The following is a 21,275-nucleotide window of genomic DNA, read 5'->3' on the forward strand; positions in this document are numbered from 1 at the left end:
AACGCTAAAGCTTTTAGTGTTCGTGTTATTTCAAACAGGGACTGAATCCAAGATGTTTGTCAGAGATGCAGTATTCTTATAGTGTGGTTTTATTACTTTCATCAAACTAAGGGATCTGGGTACTTATTCCACCACCGCTACAGAAAGAAAAAGCAAATGATTGTAGACAGGTGGCTTACCAAAAATAACCTTTTGTTTATCTGACAAACTGGATTGGAGATGGTTGATTACTAAAACTAATATCTTGTGCTTGTGCTTGCTCAGACAGAGCCAGGCTGCAGTACAAGGTTTAAAACTGCACCACTTTCTTCCCTCAAAAAACAAGACAAGCTGGGTGTATCTCTGCACAGTCACATCTCAAGGGCAACACGCCAACTGCAAATCACGGCGGCCATCCTCAGCCGCCGCAGGGTGAAAATGTGAAAATCTCTGTGAAAGAAATGTTTGTGCATTCAGGCTGTTATCTACTGTAGTCAACAAACAGACATCAGGAAACCAGATCAGAGCTCCTTTAACTCGCTGGCTTCTTTCATGTTTGTGGCGTCATGCAGGACACCCTGAGTGCGCTGTGTGTTTGACGGGTGTAGAGTGTCACCGGCTCAGCTCTGCTGCCCTGCGTCTCCCTTCACAATCACTGAACCTCAGCAAGTCAGCAGCACTGCAGCAGCAACACCTCTGCATGCAGGGAGGGAAAAAAGGAGACAGAAAAAGGCTCATATTGTCGACATTTGGGCAAACACTTCAGTCACTCTGGATATACTTAATGTTGATCATCAGTTTCAGGCAGATTGAGGGAAAGGTGACCTATATCCAACTGCGCACACACATTGTCCAAGGCTGCGGCAAACTGGCCACTGTTGAATGACTTTTATTTGTGCTTTAGCTCAACCCCCCCCCCCCTCTCTCTCTCTCCGACCACTAGTGTGTGTGATCGTCAAAGATTTCTGAGCCTGGATGTGTTTACATGTTCTGCCGCATGTTCCCCCACAAGCTGCTGACTTGCACATACTGTGCTGCGTTCTTTCTTATCCATGCATTTCACACATCATCAAGTGTAAACTGCACTCAAAACAATATGCACATTGCACACACACATTCACACAGATATAAATCTGATGAATGACACCATATTTATGACAAATTGCCTCAACTGATTAAAAACAGGACAAAACCATTCTTGGTAAAGATGCACATGTAAGACGAAGGGAACTGAAAATGACTTATTAAAATTATCAGCACTGCTTTTTGACAAATGGTGAAGTCATTTCCTCTTTCAGGACACAGTCAAATACCAGTGTTTAATCTAAATGTCCTCTCAGTAAAACCTTATTGTTATAATTGTCACATCATTAAAAAAAAAAACTTAAATACTTAATTCATATCCTCCTTTATTTGAGTTTCATGAGCTTGTGTGTGAACAGACCTGGAGCACACCAGTACAAATACTCTAACACTCTGCACTCACTCCTGACACTCACGTGCTGGAGCCAATGTAATAACCCAAATGTGATTTTAGCTCTTTGTGAGCCCAGTTCAGGATGAAGCTGTGATGGTTCTCTGTCTGCCTCACACACATTCACCGAAACTGTGCACAGTCACAGTTTTAGCCTTAACCATTAACCCAGGACCTGTTACTACAGTATGAACCTGAAATGAAAAAAAAGGGGGGAAAAGTGTGTGTGCTCCCATTTGTGATTGGGTTCTCAAGGCGTCAGTCAAGTCACCACCTCGGTCATTTGCATAAGGAGGAGACTATAAATGAGAACTGGCTGAGGAAACGCCTTCCCAGGCGCACTCCGCTGATGCTGTTGAGACAAGAAGAGAGAGACCAAAATCAGGGACGTTGTTGCTCTGGTGGCTGATTATCTGAAAAGATACCGGCAAGATGTCTTATCGATCAGCTGCTCCACACTCTTCTTATAAGAAGATGTTCGGCGGGGACAGGACCGCGGTGCGGACCACCTACTCCAGCCGCCAGTACTCCAGCCCGGTGCGCTCCTCCCGGGTCTCCTTCGGTCTCTCCTCGGCGCCGACCGTCTACGCAGTGAAGACCCAGAGGCTCCGGAGCAGCGCGGCCATGCCCCGGCTGGCCTCCGAGAACCTGGACTTCTCCTTGTCCGACGCCATAAACAGCGAGTTCATCACGAACCGCACCAGCGAGAAAGCCCAGATGCAGTCGCTCAACGACCGCTTCGCCAGCTACATCGAGAAGGTGCGTTTCTTGGAGCAGCAGAACAAGATCCTGCTGGCGGAGCTGGAGCAGCTGCGGGGCAAAGGCACGTCCCGGGTCGGGGATCTGTACGAGGACGAGATGCGGGAGCTGAGGCGCCAGGTGGACCAGCTCACCAACGAGAAGGCCCGGGTGGAGGTGCACCGGGACAACCTGGCAGACGACATCGACAGGCTGAGAGAGAAGTAGGAGGCGTGGCACTTCTCTGTTCTCTGCAAACTCTTCATGTAGCTTTTGCTGTCTGCTGTAGTACTTGTGCATGCACCCCTCTTTTTTCATTCATTACTATTATTATTTACAAACCTTTTGCATGTATAGGAAGATGACAGTTTTCCCCAGACTTTTCATGCATAAAAAAAAGTAGTGCTGCAGTATTTTTAAGGCTGCAGCTGAGATAAAATGCCTGCTTGTTGTCTGTGTTTGCAGGTTGCAGGATGAGATATCTCAGCGAGAGGAGGCTGAGGCCAACATGCAGAGCTTCAGACAGGTACGGTATGATTTTCACATTAATAAACCATCACACATCAAATTCTACATCTTTTTTTTTTATGTATTTGTGAAGACAGTGATAACAGGGGAAGATGTTGCTGGCCGCTTGCTCCTGAGCCGTTCTGGGTAAAACTGGGGTTTAAACCCCTGAATTGTTGACACATGATGTCAAAGAGATTAGGGGAACCTTAATTATCACCATGAGTCTCACTTCTAGCAGTTATGTGGTGCAACCGTCCCGTTTCTGTCCTAAGTGATCTCTATCTAATTATTCGCTCATGAGCTGTAAAAGACTGGAATGCACCCTTCTTGATGGCACAACAGCAGATTCGAGCCGTGATCCGAAATAGCTGCAGAGCAGAACCGACCCCGGGGCCGGGTACAAAAGGCCAAGTTGTGGCTGTTGGGTGAAATCAGGCCTGCAATGAGAGGAGATCTTTTTAAGTCTGACTAGTCACACTGAATGAGCCGGGCACAAGCACAACAACAGTGTGGACCCAATGTGGTTATCAGAGCGAGAAGACAAGCCACCACGTGATCCAGCTGTCTCTGTTCTGGGAGCGCTCATATGAGCAGCACATAGACATCTTGTTATGGCCTGGTATGAATAATGAGGTAGTGATGAGTCTTAAAAAACTGTTTCACAATGGAATCATGGTTCAAAAAAGGACAAAAAAAGATACAAAATTAAACAAAACAGCACAGAAAATGTAGTTCTTGGTGTAACTTTTAGACTTATAGAGAAGAGTAGACTGATTTTGACTAAATGTTTTGGGTTTTTCAAGGCATGCAGTGAGTTATCAATACATTCCACAATCATGACCTTGTCAATGTGAATAGCAGGAAGGAAGTCCCCGCGGCCTACCACGGTGGCACTCAGACAACAATGCAGGTCCAGCAGCCGGCTCTCGCTCAGTCAGGCAGACAGTCACTCTTGCAGCCCCGGGCCTGTTTGGGAAACCCTGCTGAATAGCACACTTTGTTTGTGGCATTAGAGCAGGGGCAAAGCTGCTTCATTTGCTGATACCTCAATTACCAGCCTGCCAACGCCCTGACAAAGCACAGGATTGTGGGTGTGTACCACAGTAAGCGTATATCTATGAGACATTGATCGGGATTGGAAAGAATACAGAAGGATGTTGAGTGATGTTTAGGGAAATTTATATGGAACATTTTAGACTTTTTAGTGCAATAAAACATTTACGATTATAGGGTTAGGAGAGTTCTGAAATGATAAAATACATAGTTAAGGACTCTTCTTCTAGAGTCTAGAAGAACAAGCGAATTTCTATCAGAACAACCAATAGAGATTTAAGAGTGGAAGAATGCAGTTAGGTAATAATAAATGGGATTAAGGGCCTTTTGGCTAATGCCATTTGGTTCTTGGTGTTCTGCAGTGCCCCTTTTGAATTAAATTCTCAGGAAATCAAACAACCTCATTGAATTTTGCACAACTTTTTTTCTCCTAGAGGTCAACGTAGAAAGTGAAAGAGTCTCAGAAGTTAGTTTCCTGCAATTACGATCATATATGTATGCAGAAACACTTAAACTCAGTGTTATATTATTCTATTCTTCAGTGTTATATTATTCTATTCTTCAATGTCATTTATTCTAATTTCTTTCGGCTTTCTCGGCTGATTTAATTAAACACTTAAAGGCCCTGCATCATATTTAATGATCGTATTACATGTAAAAATATAAATCTGCAAAGTGATTTAAGATGTGCCAAAGAAAAACAGCTGAGAAAACAGTCAAATATTTGCCTCTGAAATGTTGTAGAATAGAGCAAGTACACCATTAAAATAGTTTAAGTAATTGGAGCACTTGATTTAATGTACTCCGTGACAAGAAAACACCTAATCGACTATTCCAAGCATCTGCAGTGGTGCTTGTCATGTGCCTGCAGTTGATTTTTATTGGACGCGTGTGTGTTTGTGTGTGTAACCTTGCCACGCAACACAATTGTGTGAGTGCTCTTCGCAGCACGTGAAAGAGCTTCTTTTTTTTCTGTGTCAGCAAACACATAGGCTAATGCATAATTCATGTCACCTTCACGAGTCACCTTATTAAGAGTCAGTGTCATGGCACAGGATGTGGACAATGCTGCCCTCGCTAGACTGGACCTCGAGCGGAAGGTAGAGTCACTGCAGGAGGAAATCAACTTCCTCAAAAAGCTGCATGATGAGGTAAGCTTCCTTTTATTGTAGCTACAGCTGAATGATTCCTCCATGGAAACACAGAGCATGTGCCGCCTAATAATAGGCTCATGATTTTAAGTATTTGTTAATCTGCTCAAGTTATCACATTGGCAGGTTTCAATGCATCAGAGCTTTTCTAATGCAGCCAGGAAAGTCATTAGAGGAGTATACAGTACAAAAGGACATACATTGCTTGTTCATGCTGTGCTCTATTGATTCTATTGCAGGAAATGCTGGAGCTGCAGAGTCAGATCCAGCAGCAGCAGCATGTGCAGGTGGACATGGAAATAGCTAAGCCGGACCTGACAGCTGCTCTGAGGGACGTCCGCATGCAGTATGAGAGCCTGGCCTCCAAAAACATCCAGGAGTCTGAGGATTGGTACAAATCTAAGGTTAGGATTAAACCATGGCAGCTCTGTGGAGCATTGTAGTGTCTTTCCGCACATCTTCTCTTTTCTTTACTTGTCTGTTTGGGTTTAGTGTCATTTTTTGAGTAGAAAAAATATTTTCCCCAGGAATTGGTGGAGACCAAAAACAAAGCCAAAACACTGAATGTTGGACTTTGGTGCATCCAGTTGCCAGAAATATGTCTCAAAATGAATGGAAATGTTGAATGCAGAGATAGATAGATAGATAGATAGATAGATAGATAGATAGATAGATAGATAGATCGCTATACATAGGTTGATACTGTATATTGTTAGGTATGTTTTTTTTATTGTTAATTTGACGAGGACAATACACATTAATGAACAATTTGTGACGCACACATCACAAATACGCCGGATTTAGCTCAAAGCTAATTTCCATCTGTAGTCCTCACATTTAAAGACGGACAGACATACCATACAAAAAGATAACAATAGGAAACTACCTGCGTGAATGTATGAAAAAACATAGTATTAACAGCAGTTACAACAATAAGAAAACAGATAGCAAGCTGCATAAATATAAGAGGGGACAGAGTACTGGCAGCAGTTATAAAACAGATGACAATGCCATGCTTCGCTGCATGGCATTGTTATCTGCATAAATATAAGAGATGTATGTAGATAGGTAGGCAGGGTGCTAGCCCAGCAGACAGCAGCATATAAAGTATACCATCCACAACTGAATGTTAAAACATGTGCAGTGTTCGTCAAAGGACAATAGGGAAAAAGCCAGCCCCAAAATTCACCTGGTGCAGGTTTTATTTAAATGCAAGTAAAGCAAAATTGCTCTCTCTCTGTACAACCTTTGAATATAGACAGTAACCATTGCTGCAGCAATGCCTCGAAATGCCCTAAAACTGCATCAACCACAAAATTTAAGTGTAAAATCTGCAAGTCCCGTTTGTGGTCATGTCTTTCATAATTTACAGGGTCTGCTATACGCTATCTGCCCCATTCACTCCTCCTGAGCCTCTGACTCATCATTTATTGAACAGTTCATTTCTCAACTGTCTTTCTCTTCACTGTATCTTTCTCTGTCTTTCTGTTTGTCACTGTGATTGATAGTTTGCTGACCTCACCGAAGCCGCAGCCAGGAATAATGACGCTTTGAGAATGGCCAAGCAGGAGGCCAATGACTATAGACGCCAAGTCCAGGCGCTTACTTGTGAGGTGGATGCTCTCAAGGGAACTGTGAGTACACAATTTTACGCTGACATTGTAGAGGACAATTTAACGGTGCTATATACAGTATGTATGTATAGTGTGTGTGTGTGTGTGTGTGTGTGTGTGTAGCTGGAGTCAGACAAATTGGGCACAGACTGAGCTGCATGAGTCTGACTCGTGACACAGCAAAGAGGAAAATATCCAGGGAGAGTTCATTTTCGCAGGTCACAGAGCATAAGTAAAAAAAACTCCCCCTTGTGTTATATTTTTAATGTGAAACAAGTTATTTTCGCCGCCTGTGAGCGTCATATTGTTCCCTCTTGGCTGCCGTCCCAGAACGAGTCCTTGGAGCGCCAGATGAGAGAGGTGGAGGAGAACTTCTCCATGGAGACGGGCGGCTACCAGGACTCTGTCAGCCGCCTGGAGGAGGACATTCACAACATGAAGGACGAGATGGCCCGTCACCTCCGGGAGTACCAGGACCTCCTAAATGTCAAGATGGCCCTGGACATCGAGATCGCCACCTACAGGAAGCTGCTGGAAGGGGAGGAGAGCAGGTGATGGGATGTAGACGCTTCTCATATCAGTGTCTAGCTGGCATCTAACAAAAATATGTTGATTCATGGACTTTTCTTTTTTCATTCACAGAATCACCACCCCATTGCCAAACTTCTCATCTCTCAACCTGAGAGGTACGATCACTCTCTGCATGCTGATGTCACCACAGGAATGCCAGTATTGGTTATTACTGTGTATTACCAGTCGCCATTGATAATATGACACATTATTTTTATCCCTTAGAAACGATGATTGATTCCAAACCCTTTGTTGAAAGCACAACAACTAAGAAGGTTCTCATCAAGACCATTGAGACCAGGGATGGTCAGGTAGAATCCACTTGAAGTGATTTTCAATCAATGAAGCAATTTTCTGTCAGTCATTTGAGCTCAAACACAACTCTTTGTCGTCACGTTTTCTCTTGCCCTCTCCTCTGCATCCTCTTCCAGGTGATCAACGAGTCGACCCAGAACCACGATGACATGGACTAATAACGCCTCTGTCTTTGCCAAACAAAACAACAAAAAGCAATACGAAGAAACACAATTCACTGGGGCTACAAGCAAGCAAACCAACCAACCAACACACGAAAAGCAGACAGCTTCAAAAAAGTGCCTTTATATGTGATGATTCAGTTAGCCTGTTAGTTGACACAGACTGTATTTTGCTTCCTCTTCCGCTGAAAGTCTTATCTTTTGTCACTTTTGTGTAGACACAATAATGAAATCAGCACAACCTAGAGATCCTCACTGAGGTCTACAAAAATCTTCCTTTGTAGCCAAAGTAGTATTTTTGATCGATAGAGCATGAACACTCACAGGAAATCTGTATGCTGAAGATGTCACGATTGCCTGTACGCAGCAATAAACCAAGAAGACTGAAACTCGACACTGTGCAGTCAAATACTTTGCACCGCATCATGGTAATGAAGCAGCATTCAGTAAAATAAGTCGTCATATTAAAGTCACAGACATTATCGTCTTTTTAAATGATGCCTGAAATGTAAACTGGTTCTCATTTGCAAGTAATTACATTGTGGATCTTTTGTTAAGAAATTAAATATTATGTGAGTTAATCATCTGTTTAACAGTGTAAGAATTCAGACAGGTGTAAAATGATAATGAGGTTTAGTAAATATCAGTTGCTATTACAATGAATTTCATGATTACGAAATCATGACCCGTCACAGTTCATTTGTTGTGTACATCTACGTTTTTATATATTTACTCTTATACTCTATTATACTCTTCTAAAGTGCAGTTTTAATGTAAGTTGTACTTTACTGGAGTACTTCTACTGTATTCTTACTGGAAGGAAATAAGTCTTTTACAGCACTTCACAAGTATACTTTACTGATTTTGCACGATGTAAAATGTGATGAGATTTTATTGTCATGGATAGTTTTCCACCACTGAATTAAGTTTATCTAATATCAGGCAAAACTGAGTGATAAACTCCACAAGATCCATGAGAACACTGACTTTGGAGTACTTTCAGGGGTATTTTTTGAGGTAGTTTGGAAGCAAATATTAAGGTGTTATTTGGATTTTACTTAAAAAACTATAGGATCGCAAAAATGTAATTGCTTCAGCACAAAAACAAGGTCTGTCACAGGTCAGAGGGCGCCTGTTTAAGAAGTATGAACATTCATATGATGATCATGCATAATGAGTCTAATAAGGCAGAAAACAACACAAGGCAATTCTACAGAGGTTGGAAAGTGCAACTGCATCTTAGATAAAACATGAGATTTGGTGTATAAGAAGGCTGTATACAACGGCAACCTTTGACCTCTGGGTGATTTGTAAAATGAAATGTAACCCTGCAACAGCAGACATTGAAAAACGAACAGCAGGATATTAATTGTTAGTTCTGTTTAGGGCTGCAGCAAATTGAAAAATCGTCAAGTATAACATCACAGGGGCTGCCTCCTTTTTCTTTTTGATAAAGATAAAATGTGTCACCACATAGTTGCACCATAGCATTGTGTGTGATGTGAAAGTGCAACATCACTCTGCTGATGTAAGACCTAGATCATATCAGTTTCTTGTAGATCACAATCAGCTTGAGTCTTAACTGTTGTATAGCCTATACTGGATGATATTTTAATTCATAACATGTTTGGAGGAAATAGATTAAAGTTGTGTGTTTGAGACTGTAATTACCGGTAGACACATTTTTGAGGGTGATCATGGCATATCTGCAGGCTCATAGTTTAGTTTAGTTTATTTCGGTCTGACATGTCACCTCATTTTACAATAGAAATTAGATCACACATTAATACATCAGCTAGGCAAGGTCTTTAAAGACAACAAAAAGAAAAAAAACTGAAAAAACAAAACAAAACAAAAAAGACATTTAGACTGAAAAGGTGTAGGCTGAAGCTTAGCTTATTTTGCATACTCTGTTTATAAATCAAGTTATATTAAAATATACAAATATCAGCAAATAACAGAGTCAACAGAGTTTTTTTTTCCTTCAACAAACAACAAACAAATAATAATAAAACTAAAAAAAAAGAGAAGGAGAAAAAAACAGCTTTGTAGTTGGAAATCATTGGGAGTTATTTGTAACCAGGCTTCAACCATCATGAAAGGTAGCCTAACATCCTCAGATGGGCTTGTTGTGTCAGACCCACAGTCCAAAAATAAATCATTAAGTGTCTGTGACATGCAAAATGTCTGTTTTTAAGTTCATGTTAAGAAAAGAAAAAGCTGATAAATCTCTGATCAAAACCTGCAAATGTCTAAACCGAGCAGCTGTAGGCTACAATAGACCCTGAGAGGCTGTGTTGGCTCCATTCATTCACCACCCAGACCTGCTGCATGTGGCTGCCACCTGTTGGTGATGGAGGTCAACTGAGCGTCTCTCCCCTCGGTAGGTCACTGGGAGCAGGACACGTTGGACAGGATACCAGCCGGTGCCATTGATAAAAAAAAAATAAAAAAAAAATCAAACAACAGCGAGGTCCATTGAAGTGAGTGGAGCTACTGTAGCACAGCCAAAGGGGAGGGGGGCGAGTGGGTGGGTAGGTAGGCTTTCTGCTCATTTTAATAATCCGGGGATACCTATGGGTTAATTAATGCCGCTTGTTTTCGCCCGCTTTTGCCCCACGAGAGATCCGTGTGTTTGTCGACAGCAACTTTCTCCATGTGACGTGTTTGTCGGTGGAAACACGAACCGAGGGAGACGCCGCCGGCATGATCCATGATCCGTTTAAACTTTTGTTTTTCGTCGATTTTTACATCATGTTGTCGGTCAGACTCGCGGAAACTACTGAAGTGAAACCGTGTGTTGATGAGTGACCAAAAAAAAAAAAAAAAAGGGAGGGAAAATGGAGTCAAGTTTCAACAGGTTTTTGAGTAAAATGAGAGGAAAACTCGGAGCTACCGATTCCGACTGAGGAGGATAGGAGGGGAGAGGAGAGGAGGGGGTTTTAACCGGTTTTTGTTGTTGTCCTTTGGTGATGGGCTCGGTGACCTCTGCTCTTACAAGGACCAGAAACGCCTTGGTGAAAGTGGGCTCGGAGCCGGAGAACCATGACCCGGAGAGGAGCCAGTCCGCGCCGGAGTCGGACCGGACCAGGAAGAAGAGCGCCCGCTTCAACGTGTCCATCCAGGCCGGCAGACAGAGCTCCAGACAGTCGCTGTCCGAGGTCCTGAGCCGGCAAGACTCCGACGGAGGAAAGTCAAGTTCAAGGAGAAAGACGAGTGAAGGTCCACAGAGCGGTGAGTAGCCTAGAGGAGGGTCTCCATCTATCCATCCATCCACCCATCCATGCATGATTTAGCCTACTCACCTGTTGCATTTTACATCTGAAATCATTACAAGACTAAATAATAGACAGAGTCTGATACTGTAGGCCTTGTCAAGCAGCTGTGGAGGAAGTAAAAGTAAAGTAAGTTAGGCTAAAAGTTGCAGTAGCCTTACTATTGTGAAAGTGCTGCATTTACATTTTTCTGTAGCCTAATAAGAGTAGCACTAGGCTACAAAAGTATAATCCTTAACATGGATGGTACCCAAAGTAAAAGAACAACTTATGTATAAGGACAATTTAAATTTTAGAATAATATGCTACAAGTTATATGATTGGATTATGGCAATATTGAAAGTGGAAAGTAGCCTATCATAAAATGGAAATACTCAAGAATTGATCTTCATCACAGTAGCTGACCTGATTACATTCCACCACTGTAGCCTACACAAGTTCAGTTTCAAGGTAGCCTACTTTGCGATTTCTGTTTTGACACTACTTTTATTTTTCTTCAATTTCAGCAAATTTCAGATTTTAATATTATTACTTTTTTTGCTCTAGCCTACTCTGCTTATTTGACATATTAGTTCTCATATCAAACATTTAACATACAGACCAAACATCGCTGCACATAAAACTGTAGCCAAACTAACCAGATGATCAAAATACCATTTACAATAATGATTCAATAATACAACACTTTTCTTTGCCGCATTTACTTTTATTGAGCATTTGTTCCACCTTTGATACCAAAAAGAGTTTTTCACAGAAGACATTTGGACTTGTCATGGTGGGAAAAGCACAGGTGGAACCAATAACATTAACGAGCACATGAAACGTTTCACAGTGGGAATCGTGGAGGTCGTTAAACCCTGTAGGGACGGACTAGTCAATGGTAGTTATCCTTCTATCATGACACTGAACCCTGCTCAGTTTATTTATTTATTTATTTATTTGGAGCACCCTGGCCTCAAATACAGCTGTTGTGTTACTTTATACTGCACCGGTTCAGTTCATGGATGTATCTGTAGATGAGAGCAACTGGTCACTTCAGAGGGTTACTGTGAATATGCTGCTGGGGGAAAAAAAAAAAAAAAAAAAAACGGTATTCAATGAATGAATTCTGAGCTCTTTGAAGGCCAGCCTCAATGCAACATATCTCCACTACCAAAGCATCTCTTTGATGTTTTTGGTGTCGCCATCACCGAAACAATCACAAAAATATCAGCCCTGTTCGTTTATGTGAAACTGCAATTTTTGCAGAGTGATGATTTCTTTATGTATTTTGGAAAAATTGAAAGACACGGATGATTTTAATGGATCGGCCCGAGTTGACATCACCAAGATCATCACCATTTTACCTGCATTAAGGTCTTTTTTCTGTGCAAGTCAATACAGGTTAAAGTGTAAAGATCTTATAGCAGTTAGTGCAAAACAAATCTATGAAAATGACTTTACTGTTGCATTAAAACAACAGTAAAGTAATTTCCACTTTATATAATCATTTCCTGTAGCTTTGCCCTGTTGCGTTACTCAGTGTTTCCCTCAGTTCATCCTGTTTATCTCCAATTGTCTGCTGCTGCTGCTGCCACCTCTCGTTCCAACTCCCTGCACATCTGTCCCAGAGGAAAGTTCTTCTCCCTGGCTGACTCCTAAAATACCAGCTGTACTGTGGCGTTTCCATGACCGTATGACAGTGTAGACTCCTCCTTCCTCCTTTTGTCCCGAGTGATGCTCATATGTGTCTCCTCCCTGACACTTGAGCTGGATGTACACATCCCCCCCTGAGGAACGAATGAACGATCTGGTTGGGCCCCACAGTGTCAGACAGTCCCAGTTGTGTTCAGACCCCAACAGTGCGAAAGTCCAGAGAACAATCTTTAGGCCTCATCTGGGCTGCAACAACAAATGACACCAAACAACCCCCATAATTAGGATTGATCTTTTTTTGAGCAGTGTCAAGGCTCTTTTTGCCTACTCAGAGTACACGATCAGTCCTGCAGGAGCTCATGTCTCACAGCCAGTCATGCTGTCAGGTGTAACCTAGTGGAGAGAGTGTATAATAATAGTGAAGTTGAAGTTTATTCTGATGTTGATTCCATTGATGGCACAAAAATTAAATCATATTTATAGAGTTTCTTTTGGATGACAAGCAGCTGGAGTCTTTCCTGTTGTGTACATTAGTCATACTAGGATGATATATTCATACATAGCATGTTTGGGTGTGAAGGAGTGAAGTAAGGTTGTGTAAAGGACTGTAGTGAGACACAGTTTTTAGGGGAATGATCACACCGAATCTACAGGCCTGTAGTTAGAAATCTTGTGTAATATGACTGCAACTAATAAAATAATGAAAAATACTAATCACTGCTTCCAAAACCCAGAGTAACATCTTTAGAAATGTTTGTTTTGACAGAACAACAGTCTAAGCCCCACAGGCGTTCTATTAAGAAAGAAAAAGTATTAAATCTGCATTTTGTTTGAGAACCTAGAAGCCGAAAAGATCATCAAATAACACGCTAGAGACTAAACAAGATCATTGTTTTATATTTAGAAACACAAATCACTGTTAATTAATCCACAACTTCATCCTCAATCAAAACACCGAAGACATTTTTATCGCTACAGATGAGTTTTATTATACTGTTATTTATTATCTGTTTTCTTGCAGGTGTTATAACTTTTGACAGATAGATGAATAAATACTTTCACCCACCTACAAACAATTTATACTTTGTTATCAACCATTGCTGATTAACGTTGAGTAAGTACGTTAAGTAAAGAAAGCACAATTCAATTATCAACCGGTAAATCAAGTATCATGTTTGTCTAAATTTGCATTAGACACTGAAAGAAAGGATGTGTGAAGAGTTTTTCCCATTAATGCTGTAGTATCGACCACTATACGTATGAGGATCCATGCTTGATTAATAAATCAGGAGGCATCAGATGGTCTATGGGCTGAAAATCTATTCTGTAATTGGATATTAAAGTTGATTTAATAGGATTGTAAACTGATAATACAACATAAATCAATAAAATATGAATGCATTAAAATGTAAATAATACAACGAGCCTGTAAGGAAGTGTTGTGATCAGTTTCAGCTGTAGTCTCATTTAAATAAATAGTGTTTGGTGTTGAGTTATACATATCACACTGTGAGATTCAAACAATAGAGGCTGATCCACTTGAAGTCCAGTGACAAATGATGCAGCTGTGACACATGTCAGAAGTAATTGACATCAGTTTGAAATGACAGTGGTTTCAGCGTGCGTGCCCCATGTGGCAAATATGTCTTCTATCTCTTCCTCTCATCTTCACATCTGATGCCGTCATCTCCGCCTTCACAGTGGGAGGGGGGAAGATATTGAGCCAGGGAAAGATGCAGGTGAAGGACGAAGACAGGAGAGCAAATAAATAAGGAATCAGAGATCGCCTCCTCAGTGGAGACGTGGGTAACCCTGCGTGTTGTGAGTTTCACCCATTAGAAATGTTTTTCTGACAGGGCACTAAGAAGCTTTGTGCTCATGTTGCACAGTGAAAAGTGAGTGTTTAGGTCAGGGAGCTGCGTGGGTGTTTGAGCCGTCCAGGCACTGTTGCCGTTTTTGATTTTCAGTTACGCTTACAGTCTTAAATTGAAATGCTCTAGTTTCCAAGTCTTCGCTATACCTGATAATGTATCTTCAATTGCAATTGTTTTGACTCTGCAACACCTTGTAGAGTTGTTTCACATTAAAGAGGAACTATGCAAGATTTTTAGCTTAACTATGCTACATGTTTTACCTTAATTGAACTGCTTTGGAGTAAATGTGATGGTTAAATAAAAGACTTGTAACTTTTTACAGGGAGACTGTAGGCTCTCTGCCTTTCACCTAGCGTCTCTTGGCCCAGTGTCCCAGCTCTCGTCTCTGCGCACCGCGACACAAATGCGCTCTGTAACCTGTAATCTCTTGTTTATGACAGATAAAACTACACAAATATACACGTGGTAACATCTTATGTGTTACATAACGTGAGCCACTGCTCTATGGTTTGTTTTTTCGCCGTCTTTGTTGAAAACAAATGCACATGGCCGGGAGGAGGGTTAGCAAAACAGTGGAAAAGCGACTGGACTTGCATAGTGTCTCTTTGATAAATTTTTTCCCCCACAATATCTTTATTTGAGTTTTAAGCAGCAAAAAGAACTACAGTCTTTGACATTCCTGCAACATGTCTTACAACATACAGCAGGTTAGCTGCCTTATTATGATGAAAACACAACATAAAACAAAACAATCACATAGAGAACACCAAACAACATGCTTCTCTTGTTACTTAAACAGATGATAATACACCACATAATGGAGTCCTATTGAATGATACAATGAAAAAACTACGCGTATCTTAAAGAAAAACTGAAAAGAAAAAAGACAATAATAAAAATAAAAGATATTAATAATCACAATCTTGGAAACTGCTGTACCCACAGCAGTTTGATTTGATTGTTAAGTCTGAGTCCTTGACATATTCAATGAAGGGCATCCATATACATTCAAATATGTGCTGTTTAGCCTCCAGGATACATTTTTTTTTTACTTTATTTAACAAAACCAACAGCAAAACAGGTACAAAAAACATGGGCAGGGGCACTACTTTCTTACATAGCGGTGCCATTTTGTCTCTTACAGCTTGTAGCTCTGTTTTAATTCGTAGGCTGTCGGTCATTTGTTCCATTGATCGTATTTCTACTGCGACGTCCAGGTGGGTCCAAACTCTTTAGATACATTTAAAGGAAAAGGGAGAAAGAGAAAACTTTAATCTTGTGAATTACTGAATGGTTTGGTTTTACACTTCTCCCTCATCATCCTGGTTCAGTCTGTACAGTCTCAGTGAGTACAGTGTGTCGAGTCTCCAGAACAACCTGTGTGATAAAAAGGGTGGTTTTCTGGCTCCGTCTAAATAACACTGATTAGTTGCTTTGGTCTGCTGGGGGGGGGCTGCATGTCTGGGATGTGTAAAATGCCTGGTTCTAATCAAAGGATTTTCATTTGTTTGCCCCGCTGACCTAACACTCGCCCAGCTGGTTTGTACCTCTTTGATCTGGAACCATGCTGTTGCAAAAATCATTAGCTAAACTTGTGCTCAGTACAGTGTGATACTTTTGCCTCCTGTTTTCTTCAGGGTCTCTGTGCACCAGGATTCAGATGACAGTTCTTGGAGCTCCCTGTTTTGTCAGCTCATTTCCCTTAGGTTTGCAACACAGGGTAACATTACCCTTAAAGGTTCCTCTAATGAGTATTTAGCTGGGGAAAAGGCGAGCTCCGGAGCACCCTTTGTGTCTTAATTACATGACACATGTGTCACTGTGGTGACAGTGGTGTGGGGACTGACAAAGTGTGAGTCGCTCCGCAGTCTAGGGGAGACTTCTAATGAGCTTGTTTTTCTGTCTGGTTGCTTAGTTGTTGTCTTGAATCATGATGTGCTATTGGGACAGATTACACAATCACTAAGCCCGAAAAACTGATGTCATGTTTGGATGAACCTCCGAAATGTCAGATCAGCAGCAGCTAAGAAAACGAAGACGGTTAGGAAACATGATCTTGTTATTTTTATTCAAAACACTCCTTATTAATGCAGGAACCAATATATGATTTTAAAATGTTGACGTATTCAATAGGATCCTAACTCAGAAATAAAAAAAGAGGCTGTTTCCAACCCCCTAAGTTAGTCTTCACCTCCCTTTTGTCTTTACTACTAATTTATCTCTATCCGTGATGGCCTGTCCTCGTGTTTGAAGGCCAGATCAAAGGTTGAAGGATGGTTCGCCCTCAATGAACATACAGCAGCAACAAGCAGGTGTGTTTTTGTGCCAAAAATCCAGTTGAAATTTAATCAGTTATTTAATTAAAAGTGGGGAAAAATTAGATTCAGTCATATTCAGCCTGTTAACATGATTAAGTTTTGTCCACTGCATTATTCCAACAAGCACTACGTGAGGAAAACAGCCCCTGGAAATGACTTAAGTGCAGTATACACACACTATATATCCCTCACTATCCTAATGAGCATTATATTCCCATATTAACCCCTTGTCATCCTCAGTGTAATGAATACACTATATGTCTGAAAGGTCTCCCGGTTGCCTAGTGACAGTGACGTTGCCCTATTAATGTCCCTTGAAGAAAATGGACCTTGACAAGGATTCAACAGCTGTATGGTCATGGGATACACCTCCCAGGGCAGCTGTTGTCTACTACATGCTCCCATTGAAATGTGTAATGGCATTACAAGCAACACACATTGGGTTCAATGTTGTATATGTGCGTGTGTGTGTGTGTGTGTGTGTGCGCATGTACAGTCTTCATATTTCTTGAATAAGCTCAATATCAGACAGAACATAGAAAACATATTTGCTGAACAGAGTTGAGATTGATAAAGGTTTGTATGTATTCATTTGAATCTGTGTTGCTATAACAACCACTACCGGTGCAATTGTATATTAGCAGCTTTTCTCAGTGTTTGACCTTGTCTGTGCTTGTGTTAGTTACCATGGCCCACTGGAAGCGTTTTGCTCCATGTCCATTTGTTGAGGAGCCGATTTGTGTGTGAGTGCTTTGGGTAACCAGGTATCCCAGAATGCATTTCTTTCGAGCCGGTGGCAACGGTGCAGATTTTGAGCCAGTTCCAAATTTATTATTATTATTTTTTTTAAAGTATATTTTTTGGGCATTTATGGATAGTACAGTTGAGACAGACAGGAAACGGGGAGGCAGAGAGAGGGGGAATGACATGCAGCAAATAGCGCCCGACACGGGACTCGAACCAGGGCCGACTGCAGCGAGGACTGTGCCTCTCTACATGGGGCGCCCGCTCTAACCACTACGCCACGCGACGCCCCAAGCCAGTTCCAAATTTTTGTTGTAGGATTGTTTTCTGTTGTTTCATTAAGTTTTGATATGTTGCCAGATCTGAAAAATGTGATCTGCAAGAGCTGCTGTCTTCAAACATATCGATTAGCCTATAACTGCAACTTATCAAATAGATGAAAAAAACAAACAAATAAATAATAATGTATCTCGCCGCTGGCTCCAATCTGTTGTCTTTATGGCCAACAGTTTCCAAACAAAGGTCTCTCAGTTGGTCCTGCGACACAAGAAGCACAACCAGACTTGTGCAGTTGTGGATAGTTCAACCTTGTCGTGGCACTGAGGAAAGGTCAGCGGGTGATAATAGGATTATTTCTCTGTAGACCAACAATATCTACATTGAACTTGAATCTGAATTAAATCTACCTCTTCCTGTTTAGTGTTCACTTTGACCCAGGTCTCCAAAACGCTAAGGGTTCGTCCAGTGGGAAGCAGCAGTGCTATTTTCTCTGTAAACTGTTGTATTTCTTGTGGATAAGAGGGAATTCCAGCCTGGTGGTGGCTTTTGTAGAACATCCATGGATTTACAAACAGTGGATTTATCCTCTGGGGACCATTAATGATTTCTATACAACATTTGTTTATTGGGAAATCTGGTGGTGTGTGTCGTCCCTGTGAGTCAATTGAAAGACGACTGGACTAAACACATAATACATAACATATCAGTGTGAGGATCAAATATTAGAAGAAATAATCGTGATGATCCAGTTGATGGCTTGTTGTTGACCAAAGTATTAAGAAAACCTCTGCTGTCCTTTCACATTAGCATCTATTGAGGCCTGTGTAGTAAAAGCCTGCGTTGCCTCGGTTTATAGAGCGAGATGCATGAAGTTGGAGAACATCGTGTTGCCTTCTGAAGTATAAAAATAAAAAGCAGAAGCACACTCCTTCAGTGAAGTGTCTTATGTAATCTCCTTTCCAACTTGTATAATCCCAAATGCATTAAACAGGAAGTGCTGCGGCAAACTCATGACCGTGACACTGACACTTGAACGGACACCTGTCCTCACATACTACACTCAATGGAAATCTTCCCCTTTATCCCCTCTCTGCCTCTTCAATTAACATTACAGGCAATAACACACTTTTACGCTTTGTTTTGAAGATCGCTTTTAATATAGGAGATGGTGACAGTAATATGTTAACATCATTAATCATATTGACACAGCTGTGGCCTCAACAGGGTATTCATATTGAAATACCATTAAGCTTAGAAAGCATTTGGCGCTTTCAGACCAGTGGTTACCTGTGAGTCTGCTGACAAAGGAGAAACAAAAGGGAAGGATAGCAAAGTTGAAATATTCCCACACATGGCCTCATTAGCATAAAAGCTACCCAGGAACAAGCAGACACTTGACGTGGCAGAGCGAGAGCGTTGCAAAATTAGGATCCTCGCAAATTGCCACATGCAGTATGAATTGGCGGCTGGGGAGAGCGGGGTGACAGGAGAAGGAGAGCATGAAGAGCTCTTACTGTAGCACGCAAACAAAATGAGATGGAGTGTAATTATCTAACAAGTGTATAATGTGTCCATTGGCACTGCACTGATTGACTTCGACTGTCTCTGCTACAGTTAGATAGATCTCTCTTATTGTCATCGATTTTCTTTTTCCACAGACATCTTAACTGCTGCATCACTAAGGATCATGCATTAATTACCGTCTGTATCGCTGTACCGCAGATCTGTCTTTGAATATGACCTTGTTTGACAGATCGTTATTATTGATATGATTATTTAACGACCCGTGATCACGCAAGCCTTTGAGATTAAACACTCATTTCACTCTCTGATCACTCATTGGAGTACGATTGCCGTGACGATTTTCGGGGTGTAGTTACCGCTGAGGTTTAAAACATAATAAAGCAGCATTTATTAACTGTTTATTTATCAGGGGGTGTGTTATTGCATCTAAATCCCCTGTCTTTGTTGTAACATTGCTTCATTATCATATGATATGATGGCACTGAAGTAAATTTCATAATTGACCGTGGTTATTATTAGTAAAGAGGAGAACAAACAATAAGAACAAACAACATTTTTTACCTAAATTAAGCAGGAAATGACTACTGAAGGACAGTAAAGTCTTCTTATCTGTGTATGTGTGTGTGTGTGTGTTTGTGTGTGTGTGCGTGCTATTATTGGCACAAACATCTAGTCTGAAAGAAGGCATGAGGACAAGCCGGGAGCCTTCATAAAGACACTAATCAGGAGGAGGGAGGGGAAATGAAACACAGAAAAAAATTCCATAGCTAAATGTCAGATGGTGTTAATAAGAGGAGCTTTTTATCCTTTGTTGATCTTGTGTGTGCGCGCGTGGCGAGCGAGCGCGTGTGTTGGTGAGGATGGAGGTAGTTTAAATAAGCACAAAGGGGAAGGATTTCTCCTGGATACGGCCAAAGCAACGACGGAAGCACTGTCCTTTGCTCCGCTGGTGTTCAATCAATCAATGTGCCTTTAAAGGGGAAAAAATAAATGAATTTGAGGCGTTTAGTGCGCTCTCGCAAATGCACCGGTTCGACTGGGTAATGTAAGCCTGATTATTCTTCATGTATGGCCGTTAATGGGCTTTCTCTGGCGGTGCCTGAGTAAGTAAGTGCTGCAAAATGAAAAGCAGAGGCATTGATTTAATGAGCTGTTTTGACTCAATACACTCTCTCACTGTCTCTTTCCACCTTTTTTTTCTCTCCTCTCAGTGCTCTCTTGCACCGTTGCGTAATTTTTAGACAGTTTTTTTTTGTTTTTTGGTATGTTTGAGTGTGTGTGAGTAAAACTAGAATACACTACAGTAGGCCTGTGTCGTACCAACTCTTGAGTGTTTTTCCTGCAAATTGTTGACAGGAGGAGGAGTCACATTCATTTAAAGACCTCTGGAGATGTCCTCTCCTCTCCTCCCCTCCCAGCCACCACCACACACCACCCACCACACACACCACACACCACACACACCTACTGTACCTCTTGGGGAAGAGAGACGAGCACGAGAGCGCGGGGTGGGAGGGGTGGAGGGAGACCGAGAGAAGAGAAAAAACAAATCAAGAGCCATAAGCTCCTTGAAAATTAGCTTGTTGAGGTGTGAGGAAAAAAACGGAGAGAGGGAGTGAAAAGATATGTTCAACAAAGACAGGGGGGTGGAGAAAGACTTGAAAGAAAATCTCCAGCTCGGTGTCTGTAACGACAAGTGGTGAGTATTTGACAGTTCTCTTCCAGCGATCAGCACTAACCGGACTCGGAGGACTACATTTCTTTCTTTTTTTTTTCTCCTCCCTCTCCACGAGGAGAGTTACCCATACAAAACTGAAACAAGCCACTGAACTGATAGGAGGCATTAAGAAGCTGAGTAAGAGGCACGAGGGGTGACCGGAGGGTGCCAAAGCCATGGAAGCCAACTCCAAAAAGCATCGATTTAGAAAAGGTCGGAGTGCCACCTTCAGCATCGACGGCTTCAACATCACCATAGGTAAGAAAGAACGAGCAGGGGCAGGCAGAGCACGCGGAGAGGTGAAGTGTGTTTGCATGTGAACTAGATGCATAGAAGTAGCCTAAT

The 21,275-nt window shown here is 41.6% G+C and overlaps 2 protein-coding genes across 8 annotated transcripts in view; both read left to right on the forward strand.

Moving 5' to 3' along the window:
- The first annotated feature begins 1,748 nt into the window (after nt 1-1,748).
- Nucleotides 1,749-7,956, forward strand: LOC146970415 (vimentin-like). Its single transcript, XM_085803962.1, has 9 exons — nt 1,749-2,415; nt 2,657-2,717; nt 4,810-4,905; nt 5,145-5,309; nt 6,414-6,539; nt 6,849-7,069; nt 7,161-7,204; nt 7,314-7,399; nt 7,520-7,956. The coding sequence occupies exons 1-9, from the start codon at nt 1,886-1,888 to the stop codon at nt 7,559-7,561; spliced, it is 1,371 nt and encodes a 456-aa protein (XP_085660088.1). The 5' UTR covers nt 1,749-1,885; the 3' UTR covers nt 7,562-7,956.
- A 2,145-nt stretch (nt 7,957-10,101) lies between these two features.
- The window catches only part of pde1cb (phosphodiesterase 1C, calmodulin-dependent b), a 101,531-nt gene continuing 90,357 nt past the window's right edge, over nt 10,102-21,275 (forward strand). For 2 of the 7 annotated variants that reach the window (XM_085805472.1, XM_085805474.1), the window contains exon 1: nt 10,507-10,798. In XM_085805472.1, coding sequence (XP_085661598.1) covers nt 10,537-10,798 — 262 coding nt within the window. In that variant the 5' untranslated portion in view covers nt 10,507-10,536. Of the gene's footprint in view, nt 10,799-20,669; nt 21,189-21,275 lie in introns of those variants that run through there. The other 5 variants (XM_085805473.1, XM_085805470.1, XM_085805477.1 and 2 more) reach the window with 5 other exon arrangements.

This window comes from Trachurus japonicus, chromosome 17, assembly GCF_045865225.1.
Source record: "Trachurus japonicus isolate A0001 chromosome 17, Traja_1.0".
In the NCBI taxonomy this organism is placed as follows: Eukaryota; Metazoa; Chordata; class Actinopteri; order Carangiformes; family Carangidae; genus Trachurus; species Trachurus japonicus.